The 20044-nt window shown below is 49.0% G+C and overlaps 1 protein-coding gene across 4 annotated transcripts in view; it reads left to right on the top strand.

Annotated features, from left to right (window-relative positions):
• TEF (TEF transcription factor, PAR bZIP family member) overlaps window positions 1-20044 on the top strand; it is a 70826-nt gene that overhangs the window by 23339 nt on the left and 27443 nt on the right. For 2 of the 4 annotated variants that reach the window (XM_068252051.1, XM_068252052.1), the window contains exon 1: window positions 9970-10167. The exons of the other annotated variants lie outside the window; for them this stretch is intronic. In XM_068252051.1, the coding sequence (XP_068108152.1) occupies window positions 10041-10167 (127 nt within the window). In that variant the 5' untranslated portion in view covers window positions 9970-10040. Of the gene's footprint in view, window positions 1-9969; window positions 10168-20044 lie in introns of those variants that run through there. 4 annotated transcript variants of the gene reach the window in all.

The following is a 20044-nucleotide window of genomic DNA, read 5'->3' on the forward strand; positions in this document are numbered from 1 at the left end:
TGCACAGGACAGAAGGAAAACATAGAGAAATGTACCCTGTATTTATAGTTTAGCCTGTCTAATTCCCCCTCATTTGAGTCTAATCACAAGTTGTAATTTGATCTCTCCCTGAGTCACCTGACTTCCACGGCAGATGAGCTCATTTGAAAGCACAATGTGTCTGCTTCCATGAAATCAGGCAGTAGACACACTGCAGATTTATTTCAGGGTTTGTATCAGCTGTAACAAAAGGAAATAAATATGGTATTGTTTAAAGGACAACTGAGGGTTATGGAGGCTGCCATATTTATTTCCTTTTAATCAATACCGGTTGCCTGGCAGCCTAGCTGGTCTATCTGACTGCAGTAGTGTTTGAATCACTCCAGAAATGAGCATGCCAGATCTGACAAAAATGTCAGAAACACCGAATTTGCTGCATGCTTGTTCAGGGGCTGCGGCTAAACGTATTAGAGGCAGAGGATCAGCAGGACAGCCAGGCAAGTGGTATTGTTTACAAGAAAATAAATATGGCAGCCTCCATATACTTCTCACTATAGTTGACCTTTAAAAGTAAATAAAAATGGCAGTATTTATATGGCACCAACATATTACGTACCGCAGCGTTGTACAGAGTATATTGTCAGTAACTGTCCCTCAGAGGGGCTCATAATCTAGTCCCTACCATAGTTATTTCCTTGCAGATGTTGACCTGGGTGGGATACAAACCTGTGGACCGCCGTGCTGCCCTTTAGTACATTCATTGCCTGTCAGTGTTTGGGTTAATGTCAGCCTTCCCTAAACAGGATTATTTACCTTCTGGACGGCTGCGTAGTAATCTGGGCATCCGGCCACAATACAAACACTTCCAGACTGAGGTGCGGCCAAAAGCAACAGAGACTGGGAGACACGTAACTGTTGCCATTGATGGGCCTAGCATGACTTTCCCAAGTCCCAGTCACACTGTGTGTCTTACATAAGCAGTGCCTGATGTAACTAATCTCAGCGGTTATACATCCAGCGTGCTGACATAGATTACATTCCTTGGCCTACTTCATGTTTTGTTTTTTTGGTTTTTTTTAATGCATATTGAGTGGGATATATATTGTGGTTTGCATTGCACAAATAGCCATAAAGGTAGTCCTACATCTGGCGAAGTTGGGCAGATTTGACCAAGAGACAGATCTCTCTCTGATCCAATCTGATTGGAGAGGGATCTATTGGCTGCCCATACACAGCAGGCAGATTCTCGATCGATTTCAGCATGAAATCTCTCGGGAATCGGTCCAGCCCGAAGCGTCCCTTGCCTCCCTGCTGTTCCCCTAATGTCAGGGGCGGTTGGCCCATGACGCCAAGTGATGCATTTGCGTCAGGCAGCATGAGCCCTGGGACGACGTTCTGTCCACCCCCCTCCCCCTGCGACCGCCACTCGGGTAACTATACTACCTATACTGGGGCAACGAGTCGAGTCGGCCGTCAAGTTGTATGGCCACCTTAACCTTCTTGCCGGTTATCCCGAACTTTGTTCGGGGTAAGCTGCGGTGGAGGATTGCTCAGGCCCCGCTGGGCCGATTTACATAATCCTTTTTTTTTTTTTTGGTGCACGCAGCTAGCACTTTGCTAGCTGCGTGCACTCACCGATCACCGCGTTCGAGGCCCCCCCCCCTCGACCCCTGTGCAGCCTGGCTAATCAGTGCCAGGCAGCGCTGAGGGGTGGATCGGGACTCCCTCTGATGTCGGTGACGTCATCGCGCTCGTCGTCATGGCGACGGGGGAAGCCGTAGTGGAAATCTCGTTCAGAACGGGATTTCCTGATGGGCCTGATCACCGGAGGCAATCTGAGGGGGTGGGGGGGATGCCACTGCTCGGCGGCTATCATGTAGCTAGCGCTAGGCTAGCTACATGATTTAAAAAAAAAAAAAACTGCTGCGCTGCCCCCCCCCCCCCCCCCCTGCCAAAATAATTGTAACCGCAAGGGGGTTAAAGGTGTAAGGCGGTAAAACAAGTAAAATATCAACAAGGAGGAGACCTCAATCTTTGACCTGATCTTTCACTAATCTCACCAGTGTGTAGTCAGCTTACTACAGATCCAGTCTTGCATCGTTTGTGATACATTTTGAATGTTACGTTTTCACCGTATCTGTCCTACTTTTCCTGCGGTCTCCATCCTGACCTTACCGGTTATTATATAATGGGTGTCTGCGTTCTGACTCACTACACTGGCTGCACACAGACAAATACTCTGACCTGGTTATATAATTATCCAGAAGCCCAGCTGAAGGCGAAAGTAATGTGAGGCACACACCATACAATTTTGTGTTAGATAATTTTCGTCATGTCCGATTATTATCGATTGTTTTTCTGGTCAATTTCTCATAGAAGTGAATGGAAATTGATAAAAGATACGAGAATCGAGCAGTGCTTAGTTCAACTACAAATCTCAAGAGCTAAGCGGTTTTTTTGTGAGCGACATTGTGAAGCCATTACTGACGGTTTTTACGAGATTTGCATTTTCTGCCAGCGATTTTGTATGTTTTTTGGTTTTGTTTGTAGAGAGTATATTGTCTTCTCACTTAACCACTTGCCGACCAGTGGCTTTCTGGCTGATCTGTGCTGCGTAGGCTCTCCAGCCCGCAGCACAGATCAGGTTTTAGCCAGGGCGATCAGACTTACCCCCTTTTTTCCCCACTAGGGGAATGTCCTGCTGGGGGGGTCTGATCGCTGCCGGCTCTCTGCGCTTTGCGGGGGGGGGCTCTTCAAAGCCCCCCTCCGCAGCGTTTTCGGCGCTCCCTGGCTTCCCGTCCCTCCCTCTCCCTCCATGGCCTGCGCAGGACGGTTATCCGTCCTGCGCATTGAAGGATAGGCTTCAGCCTATCATATGCCGGCGGTCCCCGGCCAATCAGAGGCCGGGGATCGCCGATCTGGCTTACGGCGCTGCTGCGCAGCAGCGCCGTATGATGTAAACAGCGGGGATTTCTTCCCCGCGTGTTTACATTTTGCCGGAGAACCGCGATCGGCGGCTCTCCGGCTGTTCACGGAGACAGCCTCCGTGAATGGACATGGAAAGGCCGCTCGAACGAGCGGCCGTTTCCATGGAAACTTGCAGACGACCAGTTTACGCCAATCGGCGTTAGCTGGTCGTCAAGAGGTTAAAGGACAACTGAAGTGGGAGGGATATGGAGGCTGCCATATTTATTTACTTTTAAGTAATACCAGTTGCCTGGCTGCCCTGCTGATCCTCTGCCTCTAATACTTTTAGCCATTGCCCCTGAACAAGCATGCAGCAGATCAGGTGTTTCTGACATTACTGTCAGATCTGACAAGATTAGCTGCATGCTTGTTTCTGGAGTTATTCAGACACTACTGCAGCCAAATAGGTCAAAAGGAGAGCCAGGCAACTGGTATTTTGTAAAAAGAAATAAATATGGCAGCCTCAGGTGGCAGATCAGGTGTTTCTAATATTATTGTCAGGGCCCGTTTCCACTATCGCGCATTCGCATGCGTTTGCCACATGCGAATTCGCATAGCCAATACAAGTGGATGGGACGGTTTCCACTTGTCAGGATTTCTGAGCGTTTTCGTCCGCGTGAATGATTTGCATGGCAGAGCCATCATAATTCGCATACCGCTATGTGGGTGTATGTGAATTTTCATGCGAATTCGCATGGAATCAATGGAAAAGCACACAGGCACTGCCATAGTTAAATTTGCATACAGCGTCATTCATGCGAATTTGCTTGTGAATTTGCATACACCCGCATGTGAAATTCGCATCCATATGCGAATTTGTACCTCTGGGATTTTGCACCGCACAAGTGGAAACGGGCCCTTAGATCTGACAAGAGTAGCCGCATGCTTTTTTTCTGGTGGGATTAAGACACTACTACAGCCAAATAGATCAGCAGGACTGCCAGACAACTGGTATTGTTTAACAGGAAATAAATATGGCAGCTTCCATATACCTCTCACTCCAGTTGTCCTTTAACTGTCCCTCATAGGGGCTCACAATCTAATCCCCACCATAGTCATATGTCTATGGCTGTATCGTGTAGTGTATGTATTGTAGTCTAGGGCCAATTTAGGGGGAAACCTGTTAACTTATCTGTATGTTTTTGTGGTATGTGCGGAAACCGGAATGCCAGGAAGAAACCCGCACAGACACAGGGAGAACATACAAACTCCTTGCAGATGGTGCCCTGGCTGGGATTTGAACCATGGGGCCCAAGGGCTGCAAGACCAGAGTGCTAATCATTACACCACCATGCTGCCCAATAAACCATCTTACTTTGGTAGAGGAAGGATAGTAAACAATATTCCATTTAATGGACACTTAAAGGATTATTATTTATATAGCGCCGACATCTTCCGCAGCGCTGTACAGAGTATATTGTCTCGTCACTAACTGTCCCTTGGAGGAGCTCACTATCTAGTCCCTACCATAGTCATATGTCTATATTGTGTAGTGTATGTATCGTAGTCTAGGGCCAATTTAGAGTGAAGCCAATTAACTTATCTGTATGTTTTTGGGGTGTGGGAGGAAACCGGAGTGCCCGGAGGAAACCCACACAGACATGGGGAGAACATACAAACTCCTTGCAGATCGTGCCCTGGCTGGGATTCAAACTGGGGACCCAGCGCTGCAAGGCGAGAGCGCTAACCACTACGCCACCGTGCGGCCCAAAGGATGACACGTTTCGCAGGCCTTATCCCCTTCTTCAGGTTAAAAAAATTACAGTGAGTGAAAACATGAGTTGTATTACAAATCTCAGGGATGCAGAGCGATGACGTGTTGTACAATGTGTGATCTCGATTGCCTCCCTTAGCCTGTGGCCTCTCCGGTACTCTTCAAAGCTAAACTTAATTCACCCCGCAGTGTGGATGTCTAGAACAAAGGGACTATTTCGCATGCACTCCATTAGCTGCAGGGCATGGAGACTCTGGTATGTTCAGTGTACATGCAGTGGGTTACCATGGTCACAGCATAGTTCATGACTTCATCACGTGTGTGTCTGTCCGTCCATCCGTACTGCAAACAACTGAAGAGGATCTGTAGTGAAAATAACATTATGAATAAAATAGCTTTTTTTTTTTACAATATTCATTTAGAGATTATTTAGTCAATGTTTGAGCATTGCAAACTCTTTCCTCTCCCTGATTTACATTCCGAAATGTATGAGGCCAGAATCCCACTAGGAGCGATTTGTAAAAGCTCTTGCTGATGCAATGCTGTGGGGGATTTTTATAAAATCACATTGCTCCAGTGGGATCACACCCAGAGCATTACATTAGCAAAAGCTTTTCACATCACAAAGCGCTCAGAAAACCGCTCCTAGTGGGTTTTTGGCCTTACAGGTTGTGATCTTTAGTCCTGCCTGGTGCAGCTCTGTGGAATATGTGTTTTATTGAGCATTCCAAAGTTATTACAAAATATACCAGGTCTCCCAGAATACTCTTGGGTGGAGAATTCTGCACAGCTAAACAGCCTAGGCTAAGAATCACTGGGAGGGGCAGATATGGTTAGGCACCTCCAGGGAGGGAGGTTAGGCAGCATTGGGGGAGGGGGTGTTAGGGTTAAGCTACTTACACACGGGGGGACAAATGTCCCCCGTTGCATGTTTACAAGCGACCAGGGAGCGACAGCTCCCTGCCGGCGACAGCTGTCCACGTCTCGCCAGAAAGGCAGAGACGCGGCGGAAGCTGTCTGTGAATGGAGCATCCCCCGGCCGGATGCTCCATTCACTTGCATTGTGTTTCCTGACGCTAGTCCGCATACACACGCGAACTAGCGACAGTTGCGGCGAAGTTGCGGCGACAGCTGTAGCCGGCGATTAAACATGTCAATCGCCTGGCGACAGCTCCGACGGGCGACGGTTTGGGGCGCGCGCATCATACACACGGGCGACCTGACGCCGCAACACGCACGTGCCACGTGGTTGCGGCGACAGTTGTACCCCGTGTGTATGAGCCATAAGGCTTCTGTAGTGGAGGCTTTTGTGTGAGAGTAGGGAAAGATTTAGCTAGAGTAAAAGATTGGCAACAATTAATGATATTTTACTAAAATGAACACTGCAGGTGGCCTTGCGGCTCTGATAAGACGTAGAGTTCACCTTCGCTGCCGCACGCTCCCGCTGCTCTGCACCCAACGTAGTTCACTTGCCCTGCCGCCTATAACAGCAGGTTGGAGCCGCTTTCTTTGACTCTTGACCGCGTGATCACTGTGAGCCAATCACATTGGCTTACATAGATGGACAGAGCCAGGAGCCACTGAAAACGGCTCCTGACCGTCTGTCAGCACTCAGCAATGGGAGAGCGTCGTGACCAGCAGGTATGTGGGGCAATTTATCGGTAAGCACCGTTTTCTGGTACCAGCAGTCTCTGCTTAAAGGATGCCTCCAAGCAGATTGAAAAACAGAAATCCACTTACCTGGGGCTTCCTCCAGCCCGTGGCAGCTGTCCTGTGTCCTCGCCGAAGCTCTCGGTCTCCTCCACTGCAGTTGCCGACCTCGCCAAGTCGGCTTCTTCTCGCTCCACCGTGCGGCTCATGTGGTTGCGCTGACGAAATCAGGACTGTACTGCGCAGGACCTATCCTTTAAAGAGCAAGCTAAATATAAAAAAAAATCCACTTCCCTGGGGCTTCCTCCAGCCCCTGCCAGCCGTCCTGTGCCCTCACCGCAGCACTGCTACACGCTGGTGGTCCGGGGTCCCCTCCGGCGCACGATGTCCACTGCACATGCGTGAGCGGCTCTCAGAGCCACACTGACATCATCCGGACTGTACTGCACAGACGAAGTAGCTCTACGCCTGCGCAATACTGCCCGGATGATGTCAGTGAGCCGCACGCTAAAATGCCGGAGGGGACTCTGGACCACCAGCGTGGAGCGGAGCTGCGGCGAGGGTACAGGACGGCTGCCAGGGGCTGGAGGAAGCCGGAGGTAAGTGGATTTTTTATTTTTAGGTTGCTCGGACCTTCCCTTTTAAAGAGAACCCGAGGTGGCATTGTATTACGTTAGTGGGGCACAGAGGCTGGTTGGTCACACTAACACCAGCCTCTGTTGCCCCATCATGTGTCTCAAAGACCCCCCTGCTCGCCGCTATACCCCCCGCAGTGCTAGCGACACGCAGCGTGTTGCCAGCACAATGTTTACTCTAGCGCTGTCTGTCAGCGCCGCTCCGCCGCCTCCTCCGCATCGCCGCTACCCGCCCTCGTCCGTTCCCTCCCGCTGATTGGAGGGAAGGGACGAGGGCGGGTAGCGGCGATGCGGGGGAGCGGCGCTGACAGACAGCGCTAGGGTAAACATTGTGCTGGCAACACGCTGCGTGTCGCTAGCACTGCGGGGGGTATAGCGGCGAGCAGGGGGTCTTTGAGACACACGATGGGGCAACAGAGGCTGGTGTTAGTGTGCCCAACCAGCCTCTGTGCCCCACTAACATAATACAATGCTACCTCGGGTTCTCTTTAAGGACCAGAGACTGCTGGTACCACAACATTGCGACTATCTATGAATCGGCACACATACCCGCCGTTCTCCCAAAGCCACAGGTCCCTCCCTCTGCAGTCACTATGACGGGAGAGCTCTGTGCGCCAGTCACCAGCCGATTTCATTGGCTTCTGACCCTGTCGATCATTGTAAGCCAATGCGATTGGCTCCCAGTGATCACGCGGTCAGTAAGCAAATGAAAGTGGCTCCTGACCGGCTCACAGAGCTCTGCCCTCATAGTGACGGCAGAGGGAGGGACCTGTGGCATTGTGAGAGCGGCGAGACCAGCGGTAGTGATGGGAGCACGCAGCCGGCTAGTTGAAATCTACTTCCTGTCAGAGCTGCACAGCCACCTGCAGGACGTACATTTCAACTAACCTGGTCCAGAAGGAGTTGAAGAGGAACTCCAGTGAAAATAAAGTAATAAAAAAGTGCCTCATTTCTACAATAATTATGTATAAATGATTAAACATTGCTTATAAAGTGCGCTGCCCAAATGTTCAATCATACAAACAGTTCTCTTTAGTATGTCCTCCACTATCCACCATCCGAATCCAGATGCTCCAAGGAATTCTCCCGTTATTGGCACAGTTCATATGCAGAAAAGGAACAAAGACACAAGATCATAGTGCGATCCGTTAAATTAAAAACATATAGGGACCAACACCCTATGGGATCCAGTTGTGCGAATTCTATTATGGGGTCACCTCTATGTCCGTGACACTTTGACCAACAAATGGCACGCTCACCTTGCTGCAAGGCTGCCCAGCCCTACAGACAGCAACTGCACTTAGGGGGTTTAGCCACCTTCTTTCCAACAATGTATGGGACATCCAATCTCAAACAAAATAAGATACTATCATAGTGCAATCCAGCTTATACAGCGACTAGGTACATTTAACCACTACCACCTATAGATCTCCTGCTCACCGTTTTCTGCTGCTGCCCACACTCACAGACAGCTGTCCACGCTTTATGGGTGTGCAGCCTCAACCTCAGCGCCCTGGGCTATAATCCACCTCCACAGTCTGATCGGACAACAGGTATAGATCTACAACTGAAAGGCTTCCAATAGTATAAAATCCACGATTTATTGTATAAAAATTTAAGAGTTGTACTCACAAACATCAGAGTAAAAAGCGCATATAGGGTATCATTCATAAAGCATTTCCGCATGCGGAAATGCTTAACACCGGTGACTTTCCCGACCACTCAGCATAAGCCCCATTCATAAAGGCTCTTTCCGCATGAAAAGCTGACAGAGCGATACATTTCCGCCTTGTGCGGAGTTTTTCTAGATTAATCTAGAAAAAGTAACAAACACATCCATTCATAAAGATTAGAGCAAGCGGTATCCGGAAGGAAAATACCGCTTGCTCGACAGTAGCGATAGGCGGGCGGAATACATATAAATGAATGGGAGGGACCTCCCAAGCAGCATCAGACAGAGCAGCGCAGGGAGGGAATCGGGCAGCTTTTAAGTTTCCGCATGTCTTCCGCCACGCTACCGCCAGCTTCCTCCAGAAAACCTCCGCACTTCTTCCGCAACAGGCAGACTTCTTTATGAATGCCCACCCAGAAGTCTTAATTACCGGTTGCGGAGAAGAACGGTGTTTTCCCGCACTACCGACAGCCTGTTTATGAATGATACCCATAAAGTTAAAACACTCAGAGGATGTCTCCTCCTGCTGCTGGTCGCTTCCCTTCCAGGCTCCTGAGTGTTTTAACTTTATATGCGCTTTTTACTCTGATGTTTGTGAGTACAAGAAAGGACCAGTGCGGTTTAAATTATAAAACCGATTTTTCTTATGAAATCGTTATGGTATGTGTGACAGGGTGTGTGACGGGGCGTGACTAGGGATGTAGCAGGGGCGTGGCTTAAGCGTCCCTCTTTCTCATCTCAAAAAGTTGGGAGGTATGGAGTACCCAGCACTGGCTGCACAGATAAGAGACAGAGCAAACTGCAAGCAGATAGGAAGTAACGCGCGAGCCTCTAATCACCCCACGTGACGCGCCCCAACTCTACAGACACGTGCTGCGGCCCTGTGACAGCTCCAGGTGGTAAACAAGGGGCGGCGACATTCCTCTCTCTCCGCCAATCGCGCGCAGCTCTCGTCTATCCACCCCTCTCCATTCCCTCGGCTATTGGTCGCCACGATAGGGGAAGGCGGCGCTCCAACAGTAGGCCAGCACGCCTCCGGAACGTGACTCGCCCGCGTAGCTCGTGAGCGCGCAACAGAGCCGGCCAATCAGCGCCCTCGTTTGCATTGTATGCAAATTACACGAGAGGCGCCGAGCCAATCAGCGGACACCAGTGGATTCCGCGAGGCGCAGCGCAGGGAAGGCCTCGCTACTATTGTATCCATTTGTGGTGACCTGAGAGGCCGCGCCCCGTTGCGTGCGTCATTCCCCGAAGCGGTGATCGGATTGGTGGAGGGGGGATGAGGAGCAGGCGGCTGATTGGTGGGCGGGGCGCGCGGCGGCCTGGGCAATGGGCGGGGCTCATGAATAATGTAATGCGCGTGCGCTCCCAGTCCTGATCGTTCGCTCCGCTCGCTGCTGTTCGGTGGAATCGGGATCGCGCGATGTCGGCTGTGCAGTCTGAGGCCCCCTCGTCCCCGGCAGCCCCGGGCTCCCTGCTGGGCGACGCCTTCCCGCTGGTGCTGAAGAAGCTGATCGAGAACCCGCCGAAGAGCTTCCTGGAGGAGACGGGTGAGCAGCAGAGGCGGCGGCCCCGGAGCTCCCGTGCATGCAGGCCCGGCAGACCGATCGCTGAGCGATCTGTGCTGCCCACACACGGGGGATCTGTGCTGCTATCTGCTGAGATCTGCACAACTGGCTGTGCATTGAGAGCTTATCTTTGGGTTTATAACCCGCTCTACACCATTCAATTACAGATGCGATTGAATTCGATTAGAGATCGATTAAAGGGGCCCATACACTAAATGATTTCCCTGCCGATATACAGCAGATTTGATCACTGTGATCGAATCTGCAGTTAAATTGTTGTGCAAATGCTGACTGAGCAATTGATTTCTGTCTGAAATCGATTGTTCCCGTCAATCTGTCTGCGCAGAAGATTTTGCTCGACTGTCGGTGGGTTGGGAGTGCGTTGATGGCGGCGTTCAAATGTCCGACGACCGCCGCTAGCGGCAATACATTACCTGCTGCTCCGGTGCAAATCCCCAATGTCCTTGCTGCTCCTTCTCTGCTCTGGGCTCTGGTTTCAATTCTACCTGTCCCGACAGGAAGTTTAACCAGTAGAGCGCCCTCTACTGTTTAAACTTTACCTGGCAGGAAGTAAAGTGAAGCCGGAGCCCAGAGCGGAGAAGACAGAGGAGACCGGGGGACATGCGCAGGCGGATCAGGGTATGTGTGTGTGTGTGTGTGTGTGTGTGTGTGTGTGGGGGGGGGGGGGGGGGGGGGGGGGTCGTCGTCGTCGTCAGCTGCAGCTCCACTGATTGTGAATCTGTTTCATAGTGAAATCGATTCACAATCTGTTTGCAGTAAAGGCAGCCATACGATCCCTCTCTGATCAGATTTGATCAGAGAGCAATCTATCTGTTGGTCGATCTGATGGCAAGTTGACCAGTGTATGTCCACCTTTAATCCGACGTGTCCAATCGTGATTCGATTAATTGTGTGATCGGTTCGCATTGAAAACTAGCCAAAATCGATCGTGCGATCGATTGAATCCTGATCGGATGTCGGAGTTAATTGAATTTGATCCAGTCGAATTCGATTGATTGTGTCTGGAATTGAATGGTGTAGAGGGGGCTTTATGCTGGGAATACATGGGTCGATTTTTGCTGCTCGATTGTTTCGCCGCTCAATTCCACAGTCAATTCTCTTATTTTCCGCTCGTTTTCTTCTCTTTTTTCCATTCATTGCAATCCGGACTCAAGCGTTGAATCGATCAGTCGGGAGATCGGATATGTTGGAAATTATCTATCGAGCCATCTTATTGGCTGAAAATCGAGCTGTGTATTCCCGGCATTAGCCTGCTACACACCATGCCATTTCACAACCAGACCGGTCGACTCAATTATTTCTCACCAGTACCTTTTTCTGATCAATTTTCCAATCAGTATAGATCTGAAAGACGATTGTTGGAAATAATCGGTTTGACCCGCCTGATGGGGAAATTGCATTTTGTGTACACATGGTACAATTTTCCATCAGATCGATGGATTGATTTCTTATCGGATTTTGATCAACAAGGCAATCGATTTTGGGAAGTTATCAATGCCAAATTGTTTGGATTATCGATTGGGAACAATTTGGATATCTACACACAATGCAACGTCTTATCACCGGTCGATCTGATGGAAAATTGTACCGTGTGTATGAGGTTTTAAAGGTGGCCATAAATCTGTAGACTTGGTGGCCAATCAACCATCAGGTTTGAAGAAAATCTGTGTGGCCAACAGGGTTGTCACCTTATCTTTTAAATACCAACACATCTAAGTTATGCAGGTTCTGGGGCTACTCACACATAATCAGTGCCTAAACTGCATCTAACTAGCCACAAGGCATGTATAATTCATATGTGCTGGTAAATAAAGGGATGAGGTGGAAACTCTGGCTGCCAATAGCATGCCTCGGTCGCCAATTTGAGCAATTTCGGGTTGAAATTGTTTGCATGCATCGATTGGACATGCTGGAAATCTCAAGATTGACATGCTTGCTTCGGTGTGAGCAGTAACTGCAACCCCCCGTATGTACTTTTCTTGTGGGAGGGGTTTCAGCACAAAATCAGTCATACAGCGCCCCCTGATGGTCTGTTTGTGAAAAGGAATAGATTTCTAATGTATAAGGGTATATCAGCTACTGATTGGGATAAAGTTCAATTCTTGGTTGGAGTTTCTCTTTAACCCCCCTGGCGGTATGACTTGCCCGGCTGCGGGAGGTTTTTTTTTCACTTTTTTTTTTTGCATGTAGCTAGCCTAGCGCTAGCTACATGCTTTCCCCCCCCCCCCCCTCCTTGCGGCCTCCCCCCGTATGCCCCGATCGGTGCCGCTTGCCCATAAGGAAATCCCGTTCTAACGGGCGTCGCGTTCGTTGGCACCGCGGCGGCGATGCGTTCGGGCTTTCATCAGTGTTCGCGTTGCGTTCGGATGCGGTCAAGTTTTTTCTTCCCCTAGGGGACATTAGCCGTCGCGGTTAACCGCCCCTGGAAGCTACATGTAGCTTCCAGGGGCTCCTTTGAATGCCAGGGAAAATCGGGACCCGAACGCCGCGTTCGTGTAAACGCGCGTGAAAGCTTGGTACAAACGCTCCCATTCATTTGAATGGGAGCGTTTACTGCCAAGCCCCGAACGCTGGCAGTAAACGCTCTGCAAGCGTCCGTCTGAACCAGCCCTTAGATCTCTGAGGCGTTTCTGCCTCAGTGTTGAGTATAGGATAGTGGATAACACCAGATCAGAGCTGTTTTCCAGGCGTTTTTGTCACAGAAGCTGTTCAGTAACAGCTTTTACTGTAACAATATTTGTAATCTGCTACCCAAAAACACTCCAACAAACGCCAGGCTTGTTTAGAAAACCTCTCTATACATGCCTAGAATCGCTCTGAAATCTGCTCCAAAAACCTCTAGCGTTTTTTGCGCACCTGCTAGAGGTTTTTGGTGTGCACTGGCCCTCCATAAATACAGGGTGCATCCACTTGCAGCCGTCAGGGCCTCTTCACACTAGGGGCGTTTTTCCAGCTTTTTTTTCAAGCACAGGCGATTTTTTTTAAATCGCTCACAAAACGCTTGTGCGATGATTCCCTATGAGAGAGTTCACAGCTGAGCGGTTCGTTTCTGATTCTAGCAAAGCGGTGCCTGTGCCATTTTTGAGGCGTTTTTGTTATAGTGGAAGGTATAGGAAAAATGCAAAACGCTCACAAAATCGCTTTGTGCAGTGATTGCGTTTGCTTTTTTCTTTTCCGGGTCAAAGAGTTCACTTCCTGACTTGCGTTGGGAGTGAATGAAAAAAACGCTTTAGAAAATCGCTTTTTACAAAAACGCAGGGACGAGGTGGGAAAGCGCAGAAAAACGCAAAACGCTTACACTTGCGGTTTTGTTTTTAGGTGTGAATGGGGCCTCAATCCGAAATGCCCAGCAAGTCGGTCTGAAAGAGGTGTGGCTAGACCCAGGGCGGGGTGGTAGAGCATGTGCTCAGCTGTGAATATGTGTCTCTAGTAGGATAGCGGGAAATGGGTCATCCTGCAGAGAATAGATTAGACAGCTGCAGAGTACTTCCAGCACTGCATTTGCCATTCACTGTCACAGAACGCACACAAGTCCCTGCCATTTTGGTGACGGCGTGCATCTCTTGGCAACACCTCCAGGCTGCATCCAAGCACTAGATTCCTGGCAGAGGTGGCCTGTGTACGAGGCTACAATATTGCTGGGGGCTGTGCTTAAAGGGATACTGTAAGGGGGGTTGGGCAGTGTTCTCCCCAGAAATCTTTTCCAGTCGGGTGGCATGAAAAAAGAGCTGGGTGGTTCGAGATAAGAGAATGGAAGGCCGGCATTTTTTTGCACAACTCAGCTTACAACATAGCAGGAGGTGAGCCGATGACAGCCGGGTGCTCATCAAAACTAGCCGGGAGAAGCACCCGGCTAAAAGAGCCTGGGGAGAACACTGTTGGGGGAAAATGAGTTGAACTTACCCGAGGCTTCTAATGGTCCCCCGCAGACATCCTGTGCCGGCGCAGCCACTCCCCGATGCTCCGGCCCCGCCTCTGGTTCACTTCTGGAATTTTAGACTTTAAAGTCAGAAAACCACTGTGGTTGCGTTGACGTGTCCTCGCTCCCGCTGATGTCACCAGGAGAGTATTGCGCAGGCCCAGTATGGTCTGCATCTGCGCAGTACGCTCCTGGTGACATCAGCGGGAGCGAGGACACGGCAATGCAGGCGCAGTGGTTTTCAGACTTTAAAGTCTGAAATTCCAGAAGTGAACCGGAGGCGGAGCCGGAGCATCGGGGAGTGGCTGCACGGGCACAGGATGTCTGCGGGGAACCATTAGAAGCCCCGAGTAACTTCAACTCATTTTCCCCCAACAGTGTTCTCCCCAGGCTCTTTTAGCCGGGTGCTCCTCCCGGCTAGTTTTGATAAGCACCCGGCCTTCCATTCTCTTATCTCGCCCCCACCCAGCTGTTTTTTCATGCCACCCGACTGGAAAAGATTTCTGGGGAGAACACTGCCCAACCCCCCCTACAGTATTCCTTTAAAGAGGAACTCCAGTGAACATTTTACTGTTGGCAGGTGATGTAGCTGCTGCATGGTTTTTGGCAGTTGGAAACAGCTGTAAACAGCCATTTCCCACAATGCAGCAAGGTTCACAGACAGGAAACTGCCAAAAGTTTGAACTTCTTGTGGGAGGGGTTTCACCACAATATCAGCCATACAGCGCCCCCTGATGGTCTGTTTGTGAAAAGGAATAGATTTCTCATGTAAAAGGGGGTATCAGCTACTGATTGGGATAAAGTTCAATTTTTGGTCGGAGTTTCTCTTTAAAGGGAACCTAAACTGAGAAGGATATGGATTGTTCCTTTTCAAATAATACCAGTTGCCTGACTCTCCTGCTGATCCTGTGTCTCTAATACTTTTAGCCACAGCCCCTCAACAAGCATGCAGATCAGGTGCTCTGACTGAAATCAGACTGGATTAGCTGCATGCTTGTTTCAGGTGTGTGCTTCAACCACTACTGCAGCCAAAGAGATCAGCAGGACTGCCAGGCAACTGGCATTGTTTAAAAGGAAACATCCATATCCCTCTCTGTTACGGTTCCCATTAAGACAGAAGTGGTGGATAAGAATGGCCATTTAGAGGCTAATAAATTCTGACTCGCATGCTAATATAATGCAAATTGTATGCAGGGTGGAACTGGCCTTTCCAGATTCTCTTCCTGTTTTATCGTGTCGTTGATCTGTGGACGCTGTAGGCGGTTGCCTGAAACGATCACTAATGATTGCTATGGGTAGTACATGCTTGTGTGCACGTAGCTGTCACCCACGTGGCCTGCCGACGTGAGAAAATATCACAAGATCTCAACCGGCTAATTGGAGAAATCCGAATCGGTCAGCTGATCAAATCGATTACTGCCCGTGACTTCCCCCCCACAGAGGAGCTTCAGTACAATGCACCGCCTGTCTCTAGAGATGAGTCTGCAATGTCTGTGGCCTGCTCTGAGGCTGTTAGTGTCCTAGGCAGATTAAGCGTCTCGGGACAGCGTGTAGCTAAAATTTGCGGCTGTCTAAGGGCAGGGGCGCTCTAGAGTCGCAAAATGCAATCGCTAGTGCTTTGTCAGCGTTTTGTTGGTGATTTGTGCTGTGTTTTCTGGCGGTTAAAGGGGAACTGAAGAGAGGTATATGGAGGCTGCCATGTTTATTTCCTTTTAAGCAATACCAGTTGCCTGGCAGCCCTGCTGATCCTCTGCCTCTAATACTATTAGCCATAGCCCCTGAACAAGCATGCAGCAGATCAGGCGTTTCAGACTTTAAAGTCAGATCTGACAAGACTAGCTGCATGCTTGTTTCTGGTGTTATTCAGATACTACCAGCATAGACCAAATAGACCAGCAGGGCTGCCAGGCAACTGGTATTGATTAAAAGGAAATAAATATGGCAGCCTCCGTATACCTCTTACTTCAGTTCCCCTTTAAGGTAAATCTCATACTATGTATTGGAGCCCAAACGCTCCCACAATGCTGCAAGTCCTGTGTTTTATCGCTATAGTGGGTTCACCTCTGTACACTTTCATTAGCAAAGCATTTTTAAAAGTGTCTGCGATTCTCAATACTCCAAAATAGCTATAAAAAAAAAAAGGCTCTAGTGTGTCTGAGGCTTAAAGAGGAACTCCAGTGAAAATAATGTAATAAAAAAAGTGCTTCATATTTTCAATAATTATATATAAACTAGTAGACCCAAGCCCGCTTAAAAACAGGCTCTAGGTCTTTTCTCTACCGCTGCCAGTGCGCATGCCCGCACCCGCCGGCCTCGTCCACCTCGCTCGCCCGCCTCGCTCCCTGGTCCCGTCCAGCTGTCCGTACTGCGCACATGCGCAGTACCAAATAACAGGGACACAGGGACAGCTGGATGCAGCGACACAGGGATTTTTTTTTTTTTTTTTTATAGAAGATGATTTAGTTAGTGTTTGCCCATTGTAAAAATCTTTTAAATCCCTGATTTACATTCTGACATTTATCACATGGTGACATGTTTACTGCTGGCAGGTGATGTAGCTGCTGCATGCTTTTGTGGCAGTTGGAAACCGCTGTAAACCGCTATTTTCCACAATGTAACAAGGTTCACATTTTTTTTTTTTTTTTATGGTTCTGGGTAGCGATCTTACTGCAAAATGGCTTTTGTACAACAGTTGAAAAGCGATCCTTTTTTTTTTTTTTTTTTTTTTTGGCCAGCAATCCCGTTGTATTGAAGCAATCGCTCCATAATGTAGCAGGACCCGTGATTGCAATTTGGAGAAATCCTCCTAATGTCTCTTGTTAGCCCAGCACTGTTGGAGCCGCCAGCGATTCTAAAGCTCCGTCTACACGGAGCGATGTTTCTTATCAATCGAGCCTCTGATGCGGCTCGATTGATAAGATCCGTCATGTCCGATTTTTGCCGCCGCCGATTCCCTGCTCGTCCCCCACGAGGGGACAATGGCAGGGAATGGGGCGGAAGATGAGCGGCGCGGGGATGAGGGCGGATCGAATCGGACGCGGCAGGTACACGCGGGAATGCGGAAGAGGCCAATCGAGCCGCCGGATCGCCTCGTGTAGATGGGGCTTAAAGTGCTCCTCTGGTTTATGTAAGGAAAGCACAGATGCCAGATGTCTCGGGCCCCCTGTAGATGTTTGGCAGGGAGTCCTCTACAGATCAAAGTATTCAGGATGGTGTTACAGAGCTGCTGAGGTTATATTCCTGTGCTGACCCTAAAGGCATGTGGGGACATAGAATGACTGTCCCTGCACTGGTCGTCAGCTCTGTACACATGCAGGGCTATTCCGGGGGCTCGCACTCGCTAGTAAATCCATACTCGTAACAAAGCGGCGTCACCCAAATGACATAACTGCCAGAGTCAAGGACACGTTGTTTAAACAACATTGTAAGCGCACCAGTGTTCCAACCGATTATATCCTGCGAATACAGCATGTGCGGGCAAAAGTGACATGTCACATGACACAGGCCCATGCTCTGGAACTAGTATGACAATATGTCGTTTGGATGACATTGTACACACCATTGGGCTACATCTGCCCAATTATCGATCCTCCTGTTGGATTGACTTGAATGCATGATATCGATTGCGCTTGTCTATGGTTGGTTACATTTTTCATATCAATTGTTAACCAACACAATGATATTTGTTGACATTTTGAGTGACTTTTTTATTAACTTTTATTTGTCAACTGTTTAAAGTGGACCTGAACTCTTGCACAGGACAGAAGGAAACACAGAGAAATGCACCCTGTATGTATTTAGAGAGTTTAGCCTGGCTAATGCCTGGCACACACCATGCAATTTCCCCTCAGACAGGTCGAATAGATAATTTCCAGCGTTTTTGTATTTTGTATAGAAGTGACCAGTAATCAGATCATATCTGTCGGAAATTATCTATTCCACCCATCGATCTGATGGGGTGTACCAGGCATAATTCACCCTAATCTGTGACTAATCACAAGTGTAATTTGATCTCTCAGTTGTGTCAGCTGGCTGCCTCAGCAGAGCAGCTGATTTGTGGATGCAGGATATTAACCCTATGTTTGTTTCCATGAAAGTAGGAAGTACACACATTGCAGATTTATTGCAGGGGTTCTATAAGCTGGTTAAGGGCTCTGCCTCTGACACAGGAGACCAGGGTTCGAATCTCGGCTCTGCCTGTTCAGTAAGCCAGCACCTATTCAGTAGGAGACCTTGGGCAAGTCTCCCTAACACTGCTACTGCCTATAGAGCGCGCCCTAGTGGCTGCAGCTCTGGTGCTTTGAGTCCGCCAGGAGAAAAGCGTGATATAAATGTTCTGTGTTTGTTTGTTGGTGGTTATGCTGTTGCTTATCTTTAAGAGCAGAGAGGAAGTTCTGAGTTCAGATCCTTTTTTAGGTTATTTAGTAATGCCGGCATCAGTGTGGCTGGTAGGAGATATGTGTTTGCGTGTTGCCTGTGGCAGAGTGAAGGAGGAATGTCACCAGCCCTCATATATTGTCACAAAATACAATAGTGGTGTGTCCTAGAACAAGGTTCCCCCCCCCCCCCCCCTCCCGGAGTCACGCAGAACCGGCCGGACGAGGAAGTTTTGTATTTTAGTTCTTCTGGGTTTTGTCTTCTGGGGAAGCTGTGCAGAAATATTGTAAAATGAAGGAGGGGGGGGGGGGGGGGGGGGGGGGCTGGGTTACACTCACTCGTTTTATTGTATGGAACTTTTCTGTGGCTGTTTCTGTCTCTGGCAAGGAGGTGAAGATGTGGTTGGTAGGAGTAGAGATAGAGTATAGATCCTGCGTATCGAGTTTCTGAGGCGGTGTCGCATGTCACTTATAGGACAGAGATTTTTACATTGGTTGAAGTTTCTCCCAGCAGAGGTGCACGCCGCAGTACCGGTGTGTGCAAATATTAAAGGACAACTGAAGTGAGAGGGATATGCCTGGCAGCTCTGGTGATCTATTGGCTGCAGTAGTGTCTGAATCACACCAGAAACCAGCATGCAGCTAATCTTGTCAGACCTGACAATAATGTCAGAAAAACCTGATCCGCTGCATGCTTGTTCAGGGGCTATGGTTAAAAGGATTAGAGGCAGAGGATCAGCAGGACAGCCAGGCAACTGGTATAGCTTAAAAGGAAATAAATATGGCGGCCTCCATCTCCCTCTCACGTCAGGTGTCCTTTAATGCTGGGCATACACGGCTCGATTCTCCCGCTCGATCGATTCCGCAGGCGATTCTCTTATCTTCGGCTTGTTTATCGTATCTTTTTCCATTGTCCTCAAGCAGAATCGAGCGCGGAAACGATCAGGCGTGAGATTGAACGTGTCAGAAATTATCTATGGAGCCCTCTAAATGGCTCAGAATCGAGCTGTCTCTCTGGGCAAAACAAATTATTTACTTTTATTTTATTTTTTTAAGGTGTTGTAAAACTTGCTCTCCCAGCAGCCTTGTCATAGTAATTTTAAATGTCAAAAAATTCTAAATACTGTAGAATGTCAGTGAGATGCAAATCATTCTGGCTTTCATGCAAATTCATTGCAAATTGTTTGCAGCTGGGAATTGAACCTATCAGAACTGGCAGAATTCTTTGTACCTCCTTGAACAGCACCTACTAGATACTCATCATGTGACCTAATCATGTGATCGCTGCTGCTCTCCATGCGTGAATCGGGAGGCTGTGAAGAGGCGTGGCTTATCCATTCAGTACCCTTCCAATCAGGACTGGGGGTGTGGCTGAGCCACTAATTGTCGATCGGCTATTTCTTAGGGCTTGTTTCCACTATTGCGGTGCAGAATCGCCTGGATTCCACCGCTGTTGAAATTCCATGAAATAGCATGCGGATGCGAATTTTTGCACGTTTTTTTGCCGCGAATTCGCATGCGAATTCGCATAGGTGAGGGTATA

The sequence above is a fragment of the Hyperolius riggenbachi genome, chromosome 9, assembly GCF_040937935.1.
Source record: "Hyperolius riggenbachi isolate aHypRig1 chromosome 9, aHypRig1.pri, whole genome shotgun sequence".
Classification (NCBI taxonomy): domain Eukaryota; kingdom Metazoa; phylum Chordata; class Amphibia; order Anura; family Hyperoliidae; genus Hyperolius; species Hyperolius riggenbachi.